This window comes from Podarcis tiliguerta (assembly GCF_965153285.1).
Source record: "Podarcis tiliguerta genome assembly, chromosome: 2".
NCBI lineage: Eukaryota > Metazoa > Chordata > Lepidosauria > Squamata > Lacertidae > Podarcis > Podarcis tiliguerta.
Genome location: NC_139535.1, coordinates 75,039,566 through 75,057,369, shown reverse-complemented (window position 1 = coordinate 75,057,369; position 17,804 = coordinate 75,039,566). Strand labels below are relative to the sequence as shown.

Genomic DNA, 17,804 nt, shown 5'->3' with positions numbered 1-17,804 from the left:
TCTCTATTAGTTAGTTCTGCTCACTGATTCACCCTCAACACACTTACACTGCAGCCCCCTCACCCCAAAGTCAAATGATCAGGCGTGAAGGCCTTACACTTTTCCAGGGGTAGCCAAGACGGCACCCTACAAATGTTATCAGACTACAACTCCCATCAGGTCCAGCCAGCATGACCAATGATCAGGGCTGATGAGAGTTGTAATCCAACAATTTTTGGAGGCCACCATGTTAACTACTCTACACTATGCTATTTCCCAGTGACATTTGTTTTAGATTGACTGTGGTCATAATCTCAGGGTTCTTTCCAAGCACACTCTACAATTTCCTACACCAATAACCCCCATCCCATATCTGCATGTGGCCAAGAGACTGCCCATGTTCACTTGGAAAATAAGTCTTACCTGAGTTCAATGTGACATACTCCAAAGTAAAGCATGCATAGAAATGGAACCTAATTTAGGTTTTATTTCCAAGAAAGAATGGATTTATTTGACCATAAGCAGCAAGCTAAATTGTAGGTTTAAGAGGTCTGGATGCAATCACACACACATATATATCACTTAACTAAGTTCAGACAAGTCTAAATCTGAAATATATTTATAATTCCTGCTTTAGCTTGGGAAAAACAGAATCATAATGATACTTGAGGGTTTAAATGTGATTTCCAAAACACAAGCTCATATGTATTAACAGCAAAAGAAATGGCAAAAAGCTGGCTCATATTAAGTCCTCGCAGTAAAAGTCATTCTCATTTTGTTGGTGAATTCTTTGCTTTCTTGGCTTATGTGGGGCTTTTCACATGATACACTGACGTGAAACTTTATCAGGTTTTGCTTTTCTCATATCTCACTCTGGCAAAGTCTTGATTGCTCTTACTATTTGCACACTGAGGAGCGCACAGATAATTTAAAATGTGAGGGTATTATTTTACTCTTAAGACATTTACAGCCCAATCCTAGTCATGCTTACTCACAGTAAGTCCCACTGAGTACAACAAGTCATAGTCCCTTGTATGTGAACTGCATTGCCTGGACTCAAATCCGATAGAGAAAGTTAAGGTTGCAATCTTATAAACCCTTTCCTGGAAGTAAGCTCCACTGAAAACAATAAAACTTACTTCTCAGTACACATGTATAGAACTGCACTGCAAACTACTTTAATCAAGCTGGAGTATTTAAGCAGCTGGTGTGCAGGCTTCTATTCCATGTCTTCTGGCATATTAAAAATGGCAAACTAATAGAGGGTTTAGCAGCACACAACTAAAAGGCATGCAGAACTAAATACCACCCTGCTACATCAATTCCTACATTTTGATTCACAACATTGTTCCACAAATGCATCAAGTTTTCGCTATGAACCAAAAATTATTGCTTTTTCAGACCTGTTATCCCCAAGGGCCACAAGCAATACCTGTCATAGCAATGTGGAACTTTCTCCAAAGTACCAGCTTGTGATAGTGGTGCCTGTCCCAACCGACTGATGGGAAAAGAAGCAGGATGCAGGGAGGACCAGGGATGTAGGTATTTAATCTTATATGTACCTGTACCTAGATTTGGTCAGGATTTTTCTCACCAAGAAGGGGAATAGTTTGCAGTTGGGTTGGGGATCTCTTGGAACACCTGCCTCCAAGAGGAAAAAAAGACTTTGGCTAAAGCTGTATTGTCCTGGCACAAAACTAGGTACATCTCCATTAACTTTGCACAGGCGCACAGAAAGCATGAGAGGTGCCTAATTCTGGCCACAGGTCCATACTAGCAACTAAAACATCCAACATTTGGGGATAAATTGTAGTTCTGAAGGTTTATTCAGACTCATATTTCAAAGTGTAAACATGGTGTGATTACTAAGATGACAACATTACTAAGATCATAACAGTGTGGGGTCATAATTTTCAGTATACTGTACACCATATTTTCAAATGTTTTTTGACCCTATCAAATGTCACTGTTGATTGAAGCTCAACATCTGGAACCAAAAGGATTCAGCTCCAAAAGAAAAATTTTGACACTCATTTTCAATGTTATGTTTTCTTTTTTCATAAGGGTAGAGTGAAATTATTAGAGAACTTCAAATGCAAGGTTCTGTCGAGATCCGTCTGCTAGACTTTTTCCTTTGAAGATTTTCATAAATCAAGTTTAAGCTTTTAGAATCTCAGTCACTAGCCATGTGAAGACATATTTAAGCCATACTTCAGTTCATTTATTACTGGCTCCAGATAGTGAAACGGTACGCAGGTGATCTGAAGTGTTCAGTTCTGCACGCTTCCAGCTGCATAACTGACACCTCAATACTGAACACATGTACTTAGACCTAAATCCACTTAATTCACAATGGAACTTATTTGTAAGGATTTCACAGGGTCAGCAAAGCAGTGCCTTCATTAGGACCGATATTCACCGTGCAAGCATGAGCATTAGCTGGTCCTAAAGATGGTATTTAAATACTTGAGGGCATATTAATGACCCTATGGGATTTTGCTATAATGAACCAATGGCCTATCTGGTTTTTTAAAAAAAAAATCCAAGAATTTTAGATTAAAGTTTTAGCGACATTAAATTACTTGATACAAAGAGGGCAATGGGGTGCACAAATGAAAGCAACTAGGCATTTAAGTATTTGGAAAGTAATACAGGGCAGTAACTAGGAATATATAAAAAATCTGTGTTAGTCTGCCATAGCAGAAATACAGTTTTCGACACCTTCAAGAAACACTGTGGCATAGACTAGTGCATTTGATGCATGAAGTGTTGTGTTGGCAGATTTCATATACGCAGATAGATACATAGATAATATATACAGAGAGAGAGAGATTATGAATGATTAATACACACACACAGTTTATCCATTTTGTAAACACAAGTGTTAAAGACCTACTCCCTGCATCTTATGATTCTTAAGCCTCACTGTTTACATTTTTAAAACTGTACCCATGTGTAATAGGAATGGGTTCTTGTACGCATCCTTAGCCAACAGAGGATATAACATGATGGGCATCCAATGTAGTGTCATTAGTTCATGAAAGTTTGTGCCACAATGACTCTGTTAAGTCTTTAAGGTGCCATAAGGCTCTTTCACTTCTGAGGAATATGTAGGCCTTTTCATTTGTGGCTATATGGCTGGTTTCATAATCCTACTAAATGCTAAATGAAAACTAATCACACATTAGATCAGGGATAAGATAACTATTTCCTGAACTGCTCTAGTGAATCTATCAAGACATGGGAAAAGTAAGGTTCCAGTCACTTAACATATCCCATTTATGTTTGGATTTCTTTATTTGAAGATCTTTTGGGCCCATCTGTCCCCAAATCCACTAGGCACACACACACACACACACACACACAGAGAGAGTTATGTAATGCGCGTGGAAAACCAGCTGTAGAAACAGGCAGAGGCTGAACTAGTCACAGACTGTTCGGGTTAGCCTTGCAGGCAACCACAAACCAGCCTAGGCTTAAAGGACCCTACATATTGACTATGGCAGTCAGATGCCCCCTCCAATTGCAACCAAGCAGATGCACCTTGAGCGAATGCAGTGTGGATGTGCAAATGTCAGTAAGCCAGCGCAAAGTCTGGTGAGACATTCCAGTGAGCATCATGTGGAAAAATGCCAAGCATACTTGTTGCATGTGGTTCTCCCACCACACACTCCCTCTTTTCCTTCCTGAGCATTTACACACAATGGCTAAGCTGCTATGCAATTAGAAAAGAAACCCACAAAGGCTCTTTATAAGGCTCTCTCTTCCTGGAGTGCTTTGAGCTCTGTTGCTTGCCAGGAAGTTAAGAGGAGCAGCCCGGCACCTCCCCGTGGCTCACAATCCCCAGGAACTCCAGTGCCCTGAAGCTGCCAGTGGCCAGCGGTCCAACCCGGCGAAAGCACCACTCTCCCCGTTTCTATCTTAGGCTATCTTATTTTAACAGCTGTGTCTAATCTACGCCCGGCAGGAGCAGTCTCCTTCTCGGCAACCTGGCGGGCAAAGCAGCCTCCCCCTCCTCCGGCTGGTACTCACAGTCTCTCCGCATTCCTGGGAATGCCTCGGGGCACCGCTCGGAGTCCCAGTCCGTGGCAATCCACATTGGATCCGGAGCAGGTACATTTACTCGGGCATCCTTCGGTCCGCTGCCACAGCGCGATGCTCCACATCCCCAAGAGGAGCACCCCAAGGCGCCCCCAGCTCGTTCTCCCTGCGCCCAGCATGCTCGCCTTCTCCTCCGGGCAAAAGTGGGGAAGGGGGGAGGAGGGAGAAAAAGAGAACCCCACCAAAAAAGCGCCTCGGATCCCAACCAGCAGCCCTCGAGGGCGCCACGCAGCGATCTCAGAGCAGCCGAGGGAAGCCCGGCGGTGCGGGAGGCATCTCTTTCCGAGTCCCCGGACGGATCGTCGCGTTGCCTTTCAAGCCCAGGCGGAAAGCGCGCAGGATCAAAACGGGCGGGCGGGTGGAAGAGAGGGGGCCGGTCCGTTGCTTTAAGCCACAACCTGCCCGATCCTGCTCTGCCTCGCAGTCCAGGTAACCGGTTGCTGGAGAAGGAGCGACGGAGCTCAGCAGCCCAGGAGCGCACTCGGAAGCGCCTGGCGGGAAGCCCAGCCTGTCCCCTGGAGACCGCGGCAGCAGCAGCAGCAGCAGCAGCGCCCAGGTCCCGGGATCAGAGCCTCCGGAGCTGGGAGCGATCCAGGGGCGCTCGCAGCCGACCGCCTCTCCATGGACTGGGCAAGGCGAAGCAGGCGGGCGCCGGAGCCGGAGGAGCCGCCCCCTCCCCTCCCCAAAATAACACCTTCGGCGCGGATTGGCGGCCGCGCCGCTGACGTCACCAAACTTCGGAACTTTGGCAGGGAAGGTCGGGCGAAAGTTTTGGAAGGAGGGAGGGGCGGGCAGAGCGGAGCCTTCCGCGCAGGGCGTCCTCTTCAGCGTCGCGCTACAGGAGCTGCAGCAGGATACCTCGCGAAGCTTGGGCTCCATGCACCAGGCTCACTCACGGCCGAGGGGGAAAGAGTGCCTCTGAGCATAAGCAAAGCGCCTTTCTTTTTCCGCCGTGACGCCTCACACAGCAGCCAGGCTTTCCGGCTCTTTCATTTCTCCTTTTAAAAACTAGCACTAACCCGCTGTATCGTCAAGGCTGACGTGGTATTACAGCTATTTGAGATAGGATTCAGGCCTGAAACCTGAGGAATTATAATTATTAGAGAATTAATTTATTTGTACAGGTATTTATTTTCCACCAAAGAATAAACTTCCTGCTTTTTACTGTCTGGGGCTTTGATTTTTTCCCCAGAAGCACAGGCGTGTCTCATGGACCCCCATGAGAACCATGTAACTCATTTTGCCAACCAGGTTTAATTGGCCAGACTATTTTCACCACCAGAAATATGGAGGGGGAGAGGGGACTTCCTGTGTGCAGGAAGGATTGCACATTTTTACGCAGTTCCATGGGCATGGCCGAGAGGGGGCAGCGAGGCAGCTGCCCCCCATCAAGTAAAACAATAGAAATACTTAACTGACCAATTGCGTTGATACTGCCCCCCCCAAGAGTCCTCCCCCACCCCCATCAAAAATCCTGGCTACGCCCATACCCAGCTCTGTTAGGAACTACACTGCTAGGACTGGAGAATAAGGCATCTGAGCATAAGCGGTGGGAAGTATGTGCCATTGTGTTCAGTGCGCTGTGTTTCCATTTCAGGTAAGCATACATAGGAATGCGAGGGTTGTGACAGTGCAGCCTGATCCTGTGCAGAGATCCTATGCTCTGCATTTGCCTTCCCATCTATATCTGGTTGGACACTGTGAGAACAGCCTTATACATCAGGTCTCTTCTTAATTTCTCAGAGTTTAGGTACACTTATTGGGGGGTGGGGTGGTGGTTGTTAGGTATGCCAAACAATGGGGAGGAAAAGACCCTTAGTGGTTGCTGGGCAAGCCACTATGTCTCAGCCACAGCCCCTCACCTACAAGTCATAAAATAATAATAGTGACCTACCTTACAAGGTAAGCATATGGATAACTGGCGTAACTTATGTGCACTGTTTGCTCTTTTAAAAAAAGTGCAGTATGAACAGTGGCGTAGCGTGGGGGGTGCAGGGGGGCCGGCTGCACAGGGCGTAACATCTGGGGGGGGCGCTCGCACTCGCAGCTCTCTGCCCCTACCTGGTTCACTCACTCTCACTGCAGTGCTGGCTGTGCGAATCCGAGCCGAGCCGCCGGGTCGCCGCCCACTGTGGAGGGGAGGGTGCCAGGCGTGCGGTGCGGAGAGAGAGCGAGGGACTATCTGGGGGAGGGACAGTGCAGCGGGGGGGGGGGCACAAATTACTTGCCTTGCCCCGGGTTAGGGGGCGCAAATTACTTGCCTTGCCCCGGGTGCTGACAACCCACGCTACGCCACTGAGTATGAATAAATCAAAATGTCTTTGTTGCTTAAGTCATCATAGGCAGCCCTCATGCGGAGCAAGATTGAAAAGGCAACCCCAGTCAGGACTGACCTCTGACACTTATAAATTAAGCACAGTTCATTACTAAGCAATCTGATTCCCTGTTCTCTTCATCCTTGTTCCCAGTTTTCTGAAAAGTGGGTGACCTGGTCCTGGGAGATCCAAGGAGCAACCACTACCTTGAAACAACATGCCACCTGAAATGTTTTGGCTACTACTATAGAAATAAGATCTCCACTCTCCCCACCACTGCAACCACACAGTTTTAGGTTGTCTTCATTTCCTTTAAATACCTGTGAAGGTCTTATATTCCTGAATCTTTGTTTGGAGGAACCATAGTCTTAGGCGCCTTTCACTGAGAACCAAAGCAGTAAAGAATACATTTCTGTGACAAAGCAGTTGGATTTCAAAAGGCAAGCTCTGCTGTGTTTACTCTGCCCACTTGGTGATCCAAACTCAGTGGGTCACAGAAACTGGAAGCAGAAACCTAGGCAGTTGGATCGAGCTCTGTGGTTGGCCACAGGTAATAAATTAAATACAAAGGAAATTAGAAGCATTCCTCTAGGCACTAGAAAGTGACAATTGCACATTTGTGTGTTTGCCATATTATGGAGAGCGTATCTGATTTCACAGAGAACACATTTATTAGCATGGTTTGTTTCACTGGACAGAAGGAATTACATAACTTTTTAAAAGTTATATTTTCATCCTTATCTCTCTGGGCATTACTTGGTTCTAGGACAGTGGTTAAAAACAAACTAAGTCATACTCTGAGTAGACTCCATTACTTAAGTCTATTGCTTTTAGTGGGTCTACTATGACTAACCTTGGATATCCCCCAGTAATTTTAGCTTACTCTTTTGTCATTCTTTCTATTGTTTCTTTACATAGCTACTACATTACAACACCATTAGTATGCATGAGGTTTTGCAGAATACAAGTGGACAGATTCCTCCTTCAAGAATCTTATGGTGACCTATGATTTACCATTTCTCATTCCATTGAAACCTCCAGAATCACTCTTCTTGGAGCAAAAGCTGCAGTCCTATGCACACTCTCATCAAACTCCATGGGCTTTACTTCTGAGTAGACATATAAGGAAAGCTGTATAAGATTTAAATGTCCCACCTGACTTCTATGAAAGATGCGCAAAAGTCTTTAGTACATGTTCCCCCTGCTTTGGTGGATATTTTTTCATAGACCACTAAGTTTTCCAGAGCCACACATTTATAGACAGCAACACAGGGGAAAGCCACCCAGCAAGTTAGTCTTTTATTCAAAATTCTCAAGTTCCAGAACTTCCAACGAAATCACATTTTTCTTCTTTTTTCCTCACTCTTGTACTACCCTCTGGTGGTAGAAATGCTTTCTCTTTTTAACCAGACTTAACTTTTCTAATACAGTAGCTAGTCACCTACTCAGGGCAAGCAATGTGCTTCCCAGCTTCTCCCAGACTGTAACTTCTTTCTGTCTCTTTGCCTGGTGGTGAATCAAGTTAGGGAGACTTCTAATCCCAAAATATGTGGCTATAACTTTATATGAATAGACACATTTATACACTACTGATGTTTCAAGAAATGCAATCTAGCTATTAAATGCTTGATAGGGGTATGGGAGACTTCCAAATGGGGTATTAGGAAGCACAACGTGAGTGATTGGCACAGTTCCTTGTAAAAAGAGAAGTGGTTTTGTTTTTTTAAATGATACTGCCAGGTGCATCCAAGGTAAAAACATTTATGCACCCAGCAAAACAAAATGAGAACCAGAGCATTAGGAATTCTCTGTCGTTCTCTGTTTTATTTCTGAATTTTTGTGGAGTGCTGTGCATACAGTGTGCCACAACATCCAGTCATTTCCTCCCCTTCTACTTTGTCAATGAATATTTCCCCAAGGAGCTTCCAATCTAAACCAGAGATGGGGAACCTATAGTCGTCTTCTGGCCATATAATCTTTTGAGTGAACATGACACATACCTGAAAACAAAAGGGAGCGTGGATGGGGCAGAGCCCCCAGCAAGTGGTCCATATCAGTTAACTTACAATACATGATCTCTGAAACACTGGGCTTCCTTTGGACCCTCTCTATTCCCTTCCCCTCCCAGGAAAGTCTGGCTTTAGAACTGAAGAGAGAATAGCCTTGGATGTTATTCCAAGTGGGTCATGCCCTCAGCCATAATAAGGAGCATTAGAGAATCAGTTAAATGCTTTTAAAAATAGTTTAGGGTGGTTGCCCACTAATGGTCTTTCAAAAAGAGCAATTTTATTGTCCCACACAGGCAGTAAGCCGTATCTCATCTCCTTAATGTGAGACGGCCGTGAGTTGCATTGAACAACATGTTTTGTGGATGGCCAAGGACCTGTGCCAGGAAATGTATTTTTTGCTTGCATCTAAATATGGCTGCCTTTTAAACCCACCTTAAAGTCATTCTTATTTAATTTCTCTAAGTGCAACACCCAAAAAAAATTCTCATGTAATTAAATCACACCCAACAGGTTCTGTTGAATTGCTCAATCACTTATGTCTTCAAGCCCATATCTTGGCCAGCAATTAGTTCTTCCCACCCCTTCTTAGCCTGTTCAGTTAATTGCATTTCAGTAGCTTTAAAGCTGAGGTAATGAACTGGGAAACTAAAGTTAAACAAACACTTAAAATATTAAAGACTAATCACATCTTCCTGTTTAAATGTAAGCTAAGTCAGCTTCCACTTGTGTACTTAAGGATAAAGATAATGTACCTGGGTTCATCTGGTCTTCAGGTTAGATTTGCTTTACCTGCACACTCTGGATATTTACATAGTTGGGAGCAGTGAAGTACCTGTAAGTTAATAATGTGAAGTTTCAGCATCAGGATGTGATAAACACAAGTGGCGCTTCATTTCTGAAAGAAGAATTGCCAAGACCAAAACCTGCCTGCACCTTATGCCCTCTGGCCTGGCACCTTTTATCTGTGGTCCTCAATGCAGCAGCTGGTTGTGATTATTCAGTGGGCAAGCAAAACATTATTTATCCATCAAGCAGCATACTTCTTCATGATTGCTACATATGTTTGAGAAGCAAGTGTTGACATAAAGTCCTGGTGATCCTTTACACCGCAGCTGTGCTGCCTGGGGCAGTTGGGAGTCGTAGTCCAAAACATTTGAAGTGTACCAGGTTGCCAGAAGCTGCCTTGGGCAAATTAAATCATGGGCATCAGTTGTGTATGTCATGTAGAGTTGCAGAGGTGGTGGCTGCAGAGCCAGTGTGGTGTAGTGGTTAAGAGCGGTAGACTCGTAATCTGGGGAACTGGGTTCGCGTCTCTGCTCCTCCACATGCAGCTGCTGGGTGACCTTGGGCCAGTCACACTTCTTTGCAGTCTCTCAGCCCCACTCACCTCACAGAGTGTTTGTTGTGGGGAAGGAAGGGAAAGGAGAATGTTAGCCGCTTTGAGACTCCTTAAAGGGAGTGAAAGGCGGGATATCAAATCCAAACTCTTCTTCTTCTTCTTTTAAACAAGATGAATGAAAGAACAATACTGAACTGTAAGACCACTTAGATGTAAGTGCAATAAATAAATAATACAATAACTAATGACCAAATGAGACAGACTGACCAATGAATCTAAATTATTTCTGACCATTCAACATGAGGTTTCTTGAGCTGATGTTAAAGGTCACTGCTTGATATACAGAAATAGATGCAGGGCTAGTGTATATGTCTGAACAACATTTGGTGGAAAGGCAGGATCCAAATTTAAGAAATAATTTTTTAAAATGCAATTATCTCTCCCATGAATTTGGGCATGCATCCTTAAATACAACTACTAATACCCTCAGGTCATTCCAGATGACACATTTGCATTTAAAACCTCATCTCTGTGTTGGTGGAACATATGTCAACTTGGAACAGGAAAGCATTCGGGTGCTTGCCAGGAAAACAGGAATGCTCCATTGCCAACTGGCCCAAGGAATATTCTCCTTAGGAATGAAATCCTCTTCATCTAACTTTCTCTTTCTTTCTTTTAGATCCATCTTTCTTTTCTTACTTCTTTTTCATATTTAATTCTTTTCTGTTCCTGTGTCATAGTTTGACAATTGACAATTTATTATTCATTCCTCCTCTTCTCCCTTTATATCTCTCATATTATTTCTGTACCAAGGAATTTCTGAAATACTACTACTATTGTAGTTTCTACTTGGGTATCTGTAACTGAGTCCAAAAAATGAAAGTGAGGAGCTGACCTAAAATGAACAGCTTCCTGTTTAGAGGGCCTGGGATAAGAGCCATTCTGGTGCCAAAGCAAGGGTGAGTACCATTTGTGTATGCCTACTGGGGAGGACAGAGAACTGTTTGGGATCTTAATCATTGGCAGTGCTGGCCCATGAAATTTTGCTGTCTGAAGTAGAAGCCAAATAGGAACATCAAAACCTGCCTTATACTGAGTCAGACCATTGATTCCATCTAGATCAGTATGACTGACTGGCAATGACTATCCAGGTTTTCAGACAGAGGACATTCCCAGTCCCACCTAGTGGTAGCAGGGATTGAACCTAGGATCTTCAGCATGCAAAACAGATGCTCTACCTCTGAGCTATGGCACTTCCGATCATCCCCTCCTCTCCCTGATAGGACCAGCACTTGAAAAGTCTTGTTGCACCATTAAAGACACCAGTTACTTTCTCTGCATCCACATGCATGATGCTGCCTGGAAAAAAACCACTTAACCCTGGTGCGTGACAGGCCAGTCTTAGGCGCTGGCAGAAACATCATACATTATTACCTTGGGTTTTTGTGTGTGTGTGTGTGTGTGTGTGTGTGTGTGTGTTGCTTTCCTTTTGTTCACTGTCTTAACAAGAAGATTGACTGGATATATTTTGGACACACACTTCTCATACTTTTCCCTTGACATACTCCTTTTCAAAAGACTCTTGCTTTTTCAAGATTGGCTGTCAAGATACCAGTTGAACCCTTCACACAATTATGTATGGCAATTCAACTTCTAATAAGTACCTTTCCTTTTCCCCCTGATAACCTCTATTGGACCTCATGTTGCTTGCACTGCTTGTCATGTCTGATTGTGTATGTTTTAACCCTCAGGGATAGCTTTCTTTCCCCCACCGCTTTCTCTTTTACCACAGATGGGATTAGCTTTCCTAGATTAATATGGAAAAAATTCCACCCCACCTGCATTGTGACAGAGATGAGAATGAATGTAAGAGGAAAAAGTCACCCTTCTCTGCTGTGTATTAGCTAGAATCTGTGAAGCTCCAAGGACTATATTAACATTTGAAATGTGGCCTCTCCTTTCATGATGACTTTTGACATGAACTTCATGTACAAATACAGAAGTACAGGAAGCATGAGTGAGTCACAGTCCTCAGACCTGTAGTATGGTGGGCATTTAAAGTAGATGAGAAAGAAACTTAGGCTGTATAACCTGGAAGGCATGGAAGTTAGTCCATCTGTTAATGGAAGTAACCCTATGAAGTAGCCAATGTCATTACCATCTGGTAGAAGTGGTTTGCTTTGTTTCATTTGCAGGAAAAACCTTAATACATTTTTAGAAATGTATATGTAAGGAGAAGTTAGCTCAAACAAAGCAAGCTCATTTAGCTCTACCATCCAGCATTTCAAGGACCTGAACATTAAGTACTTCAAATGAAATACAGACCTGACTTGAGGCAAGGGAAACTTACCTTGGGTTTTAGTAGAACCACATTTGTCTCTCGGGCACACGGGATATGTTTGCTTTTATGCCTGCAAAACAAATAGAGATCCCATTTAAATCACTTCTGAGCCCCAAGTGGTGATGTTTGCAACTTTGTTTGTGCGAGGTCCCATGGTTTGAGAAAATATTTTCTTTGGCTTTCAGTCCTGCACTGAATTATACTTGATGCCCATTAATATCAATAGAATTCCAGTGTGCAGAGCCGAACAGAGGAATATAGCCATTGTTAATTTCTATTTATGGGGCTATATACCCTTGAGCTTCATGCAGAGTTCCTCAAGATGTGATACTCACTGGTGGTAGTCAACAGAGACATCTGTCTTCATCAGATTTGATTTTACATCCTGCCACATTCTTTAATGCTGTTTCAGGGAGTTTTCTTTTTTAATGGTTCGAAACAGATTGGTACAATAAAATTGCTTAACAATAAGCAACCTGAATAACAAGTAAATAAGCAGTGATTCGTTAAAAAAATGGTTAGGTAAGTCTGAGATAAAATTCATGACTGCCAGACTTCTAATAAATACAGAGCTGCAGCCTGACAAGCCTCTTGAGAGGGCATTCTACAATGCAGGTGCTGCCATTAACAATGTGGCTACTAGTCATAATGGCTGTGTGCCAGCTCCAGTATTGGAGACAGTGAATACCAGTTGCAGGGGAACATAAGTGGGGAAAGTGCTGATAAGCTCATGCATGTCCCGCTTGTGGGCGTCCCCTAGGAATCTGATTGGCCACCTTGAGAACAGGATGTTGGACTAGATGGGCCTTTGGCCAGATCAAGAAGGGCTCCTCTTATGTTCTTACTCTTCGTTCCAGCCATCCAAAATCAGACAATACTGGCACTCAGACAGGGGCCCAACTGCTGAACTCAATGTATGGGCAAGTTCATTCAGGAAGAGGCCTAGTTCAAGGTAGATTGACCTTAAGCACTTCAAATTGTGCCAAGAATGTTAACTGTAGACCTTTCAGCACAGGTGTTGCATGCTCTATTCAGGACAAATCCCATGGGATAGAGCCACAGTTGCCCTAAATGGCCTCGGCCCTGTATTCCTGAAGGAGCGTCTCCATCCCCATCATTCAGCCCAGACACCAAGGGCCTTCTGGCGGTTCCCACACTGTAAAGTGAAGCCACAGGGAGCCAGGCAGAGGACCTTCCTGGTAATGGTGCCCATGCTGTGGAATGCCCTCCCATCAGATGCTAAGGAGATGAGTAATTATATAACATTTAGGAAACGATCTGAAGGCAGGCCAGAAAAGGAAGCTCTGTAAGGTTTACTATGTTTTTATATATGCTGGAAGCCACCCAGTCAGATGGGTGGGGTACAAATAAATTACTACTACTACTAGTAGTAGTATAGCAATAACCACTGAGACCTTTCTGGGAGTGGATAGCAAAATCTCTGTCAATCTCCAAATAAGCCACCCAAACCAGAAAGGTACCATAGTCTGTATTACAGCAAGCAGCTCAGAGGTTAAGAGAATCAATGCAGCTACACACACAGACACAATCTATCTCCCTGTGAAGGAGGTCCTTTATGTAATGATATTTTAATTTAATTCAGTTTTGGATACATTCCCTTTGCCCAATCTGTATATTTATTTTAAATGTATACCCTGTAATATAAAAAACAACAACCCTGAGTGGTTTACGTAAACTAAAATCCCCACAAACACTCAATACAACTTCCTAAAAAAATTAGATTAAAAAACAACAACTGTATATCGCAGATAAAACTGAGTAGTGTACAAAACAAAAATAAAAGTGTTCGGGAATGAGTGGGTAAACATAAGTTTTTAAAAGGTGTTTAAAGGTCATTACTGTCTCTGCAAACCACTTGAGGGGGGAATTTCACTTTTCACTGGTGACAACCTGCCGGCTGTCTCCTTAGAAAATCTCAAAGATCAGCTAGGTCTGTACCAGGACAGACACTCTGCTAGGCATCTTGGTCCAAAGTTGCTTAGGGCAATAAATGTCAACAATGAAACCTTGAATGTGGCTCAGCAGCTAATAGCCAGCCAGTGCAGATCTTCCAACATTGATGTGAAATGTATAAAGCTGGGTGTCTCACCTGGCAGCTGCATTTTGTACCAGCTGCCACTTCTTAATCAGGTGCAAGAGAGGCCCCACTTACAACGCATTACGGTAGTCTAATCATGAGTTACCAATGTAACTCCTGTCCAGGAATTGCCATAGGTGATGCACCAACTAAAGTTGGCAATGGGCACTCTGAGTCAGCTGGATTTCTCTAGTAAACAGCAATTGATCTAGGAGCCCCCCCCCCAAACCCTGGGACTCAAACCAACATACCTTTCAAGTTATCTTGAGCACTGTCACTCTGGGCTCCTTGAGGATGCATCGTGACTTGTATTCAAATGCCTCTGTATTGCATACTTACATCAGTTCTGAGATTGCAGTAACACACTGTAATTACCACACATTCATGGCCCACTCTTCCAATCATCTGCTGTTCTGACTCCTCACTTTCTTATTAAAACATAGAAATTATGTCCTCAATATGATCTTCTGAGTTTCAAGCTTAAAAATGTACCCTTTCTCTGAATATATAGCAACAACCTCTTCTCATTGTTCAGATTCTGCATATTTTACCCAAAGTATTGTGCCCTTGTTTTTACACAGGATGCTAGCCAGATCTCAATAGCTATCTTAATGTAGCTGTATCATTCTTTTGTGATATGGCCATCTGTTTTGGGGGTGTTTGTTTTTTGTTCCTTTCATCTAATGTCATGCTTTAGACATGCAAAAATGGATGGTTATAAAATTCTGCTTTAAGCACACTTAAAGACTACAAGACTGCTAAATAATCTGGTTAATATTATGGCGCTGGCTCCTTGGGAGCATTTCTTATGTACCGTAACTAGATTGAACCAACAAACTCTGACATCACAAGATCTTGGACCTGAACATGACCACATTAATGCGGTCTTAGTTTGTCTTAACTGTCAGGGAGAGGCAAACGGGAAAAGATGAAAGGACAGAAACCAGCAGTTATGGAGAGCCTAAAGAGATTATCAGCAGCTTGTCGTCTGACAGTCAGTCTGACGTAGAGGCGGAGGAGGATGAGCCTGGGACAAGTCATGCTGTACACAGAGGAAGTAAGGGGAGGAGTTTTCGCAGACTTGCATGCTGGGTGCGGAAAAGGAGGAAGTAAGATTAGAGGGAGCACCTGCGCACAAGGGGAAGGAGGCTAATGGAAACGCTGGAGATGTACGTTTGAACTTTGTCAAATAAATCAATTGTTTGGAACTGGCTGGGAGCCCGGAGTCTTATCTATGGCCAGCTGGACAGCACTAAGCCTCTGACATTAACATAGTAAGGTTTGTCCCCTATCAATGGTGGGATCTGGAATGTATATTCTACTCGAGCCTTCTCTACAAGCTAGTCAGTTTCCAGATAGAGTAATGGGTACATCTCCATTCAGTTTCTTTCAATGGTGATAAAGTGCAAGAGGAAGGCAATTAAGTGGTTATTTTACAGCAATCTTCACCAACTTGGTGCCCTCTAGATGTTTTGGGCCATAATTCCCATCAGTCCTATATATTACAGTCATGCCAGCAGGGGCTGATGGGAGTTGTAGTCAAAAAATCTGGAAGACACCAGGTTGGCAAAGGCTGTGTTGCAGTGCTACATTTCATTCTTCTCTAACTACATTTATCTTTTCTATCAGTTCACATTCTATCCTTCAAATGCACGGGAAGAGATCTTCAAAATATGTTCAGTTTCCCAACATACTTTTGGCTTCCTAATATCTGTTGATTTCTACTTCCTTGTGATTTTTGTTTATTTTTCCATAGCAACTTTTCCATAAATATGTTCACCACTGCTGCTTTCTATAGATCTGTATTCACAAATGTATGATTGTTTTCCTCAAACTGGCAAAAATCAATCACAGAATGCAGCCAAATATTTTGCAGAAAGAAACACTACAGAAGTGAAAATAAAACATATAGTTGAACATTACGGCTGAATTGTATTCCACACTTATATGACTAAAACCCAATTTTCCAAAAAAAAAACCCAACACCCCACAAACTGGTCTATTTACGCAGGAAAGCAGCATGAGAAGAAGCAGTGGTGAGGAGAGGGGAAGCAGAGCAGTTGGTGTGGGAGTCGAGAGAGGGGGAGAAGGCACAAAATGGGAAAGTGAAAATGGGAAATTCCCACAAAATGGGAAATTCATCTTCCCACCCTGCCCCTGGAGGTGCTATAGGAGCCTTTGCAGGCAAGCCACTGAGCTATGGCCTCTCCCCTTAAAGAGCACTGCAAGAATGCCCTACAGCATTCTCCCCCTTAAATACAGCTGCAATTATTTTTGCTCTCTTAATGTTACTGTGCAATGAATAGCTAACTTCCCTGTGTGGAACTGTGTTCCATGCTGTTTTATGCTACTCTCCTAATAAGGTTACATACTCATCAATAGCCAATTTGTTTGACACAGGAAATGGTTCATAGCGCAGAACCTAATTAAAGGACCTATGAATTTTGATGCAATAGTGAGGGAGTGGAGACAAAACAGAAAGTTGGAAGTTCTCCAGAAAGACTTCCATGAAACAGATGTAAAATGGTCATTGATATGATGTAGTCCACTAAACTGACTGTAGGGACACAATTTATCAGATTATTTTCTATTGTTACACCTCATGCTAACTCTGGCCCCTATACTCTCATGGGAATAGAGTGAGACATCTGGCTAATGTAATAGTCATCAAATATTCTGTGCTTGCCCTCTTTTTCCAAATACATTCTGCCTTCCATATCTCCAACCCAACAGTAACCCAGATTTTGCTGTACTACAATTTCCAACAGTTCCAGACAGCATGGCTATTGGTCAGGGATGATGGAGATGATAAACCAATGACATTTGGAGAGCCAATCTGACACCAACTGTCTGTTTGATGGGTGAGTGCTCAAAACAGCTTTGCCCATCTTGGTGTCCAATTTGCCTAGGCTGGGTGAAGTTGATGGGAGATGTCGTCCAAACCATCTGAAGGGCTTTAGGCTGGGGAAGGTTTCCCCTTTGTGCAAGACTCCAGTAATATGGGAAAAGGCTGTAGAATGCATTGTTTTACCAATCCTGGCAGCAGTAAATAGTCCTACAGCAATTAGCACATGTATTTTTATTTTATTTTAAGATTCGCTATTTCCAGAGAAACACAGAAACCAATTTTCAGTGTCTTCAAAATTTCCAGGAACTTTGCATTATGAACTGCATTTGCCAGCTAAACTCTACTGATTTCAGTACCAGATATGTAATTAGAAAGGAGCCCCTGCTTCTAACAAAATGGAATTACTTCACCCACAAGATATTCTTTCAGTACATAAGGATTACAAACCTATTTGTTCAGCTCTTCTAGTCACTCATGGTGGAAGCAAACTAGTGATTCTTAAATGCTGGCTTTCTTCCCAGATGCCACATCAGATGCTTGACATGAGTTTTATGTTAACCCTATGTCAAGTGACAGCTTGCTTTTAGGACCGAAATGTTCTGTGGAGATGTGAAAAAGAAGCCACACTTTCATTAACAGATACAGACACGCACACACCAGCAGTATTAATTACATCCAGTGAAGGACAAATAAGGATAGGAACCACAATAGCATCTTTCCTTTGTATGTTAGGGCATTTTAAAAACAATGGCTAAAGAGAAACAGATGAGTTTC

The 17,804-nt window shown here is 43.2% G+C and overlaps 1 protein-coding gene and 1 long non-coding RNA gene across 4 annotated transcripts in view; both read right to left on the bottom strand.

Moving 5' to 3' along the window:
• Positions 1 to 4,734, bottom strand: part of SLIT3 (slit guidance ligand 3) — a 390,824-nt gene extending 386,090 nt beyond the window's left edge. For both annotated transcript variants that reach the window (XM_083430686.1, XM_083430687.1), the window contains exon 1: positions 4,012 to 4,734. In XM_083430686.1, coding sequence (XP_083286812.1) covers positions 4,012 to 4,199 — 188 coding nt within the window. In that variant the 5' untranslated portion in view covers positions 4,200 to 4,734. The remainder of the gene's footprint in view (positions 1 to 4,011) is intronic.
• Positions 4,735 to 7,682: 2,948 nt separating this feature from the next.
• The window catches only part of LOC310673088, a 38,828-nt gene continuing 28,706 nt past the window's right edge, over positions 7,683 to 17,804 (bottom strand). The window contains exons 4-5 of one of the 2 annotated variants that reach the window (XR_014508830.1): positions 12,094 to 12,154; positions 7,683 to 9,236 (exon numbers count right to left, since the gene is read on the bottom strand). This is a non-coding gene — a long non-coding RNA (uncharacterized lncRNA). Of the gene's footprint in view, positions 9,237 to 12,093; positions 12,155 to 17,295; positions 17,630 to 17,804 lie in introns of those variants that run through there. The other variant, XR_014508831.1, reaches the window with a different exon arrangement.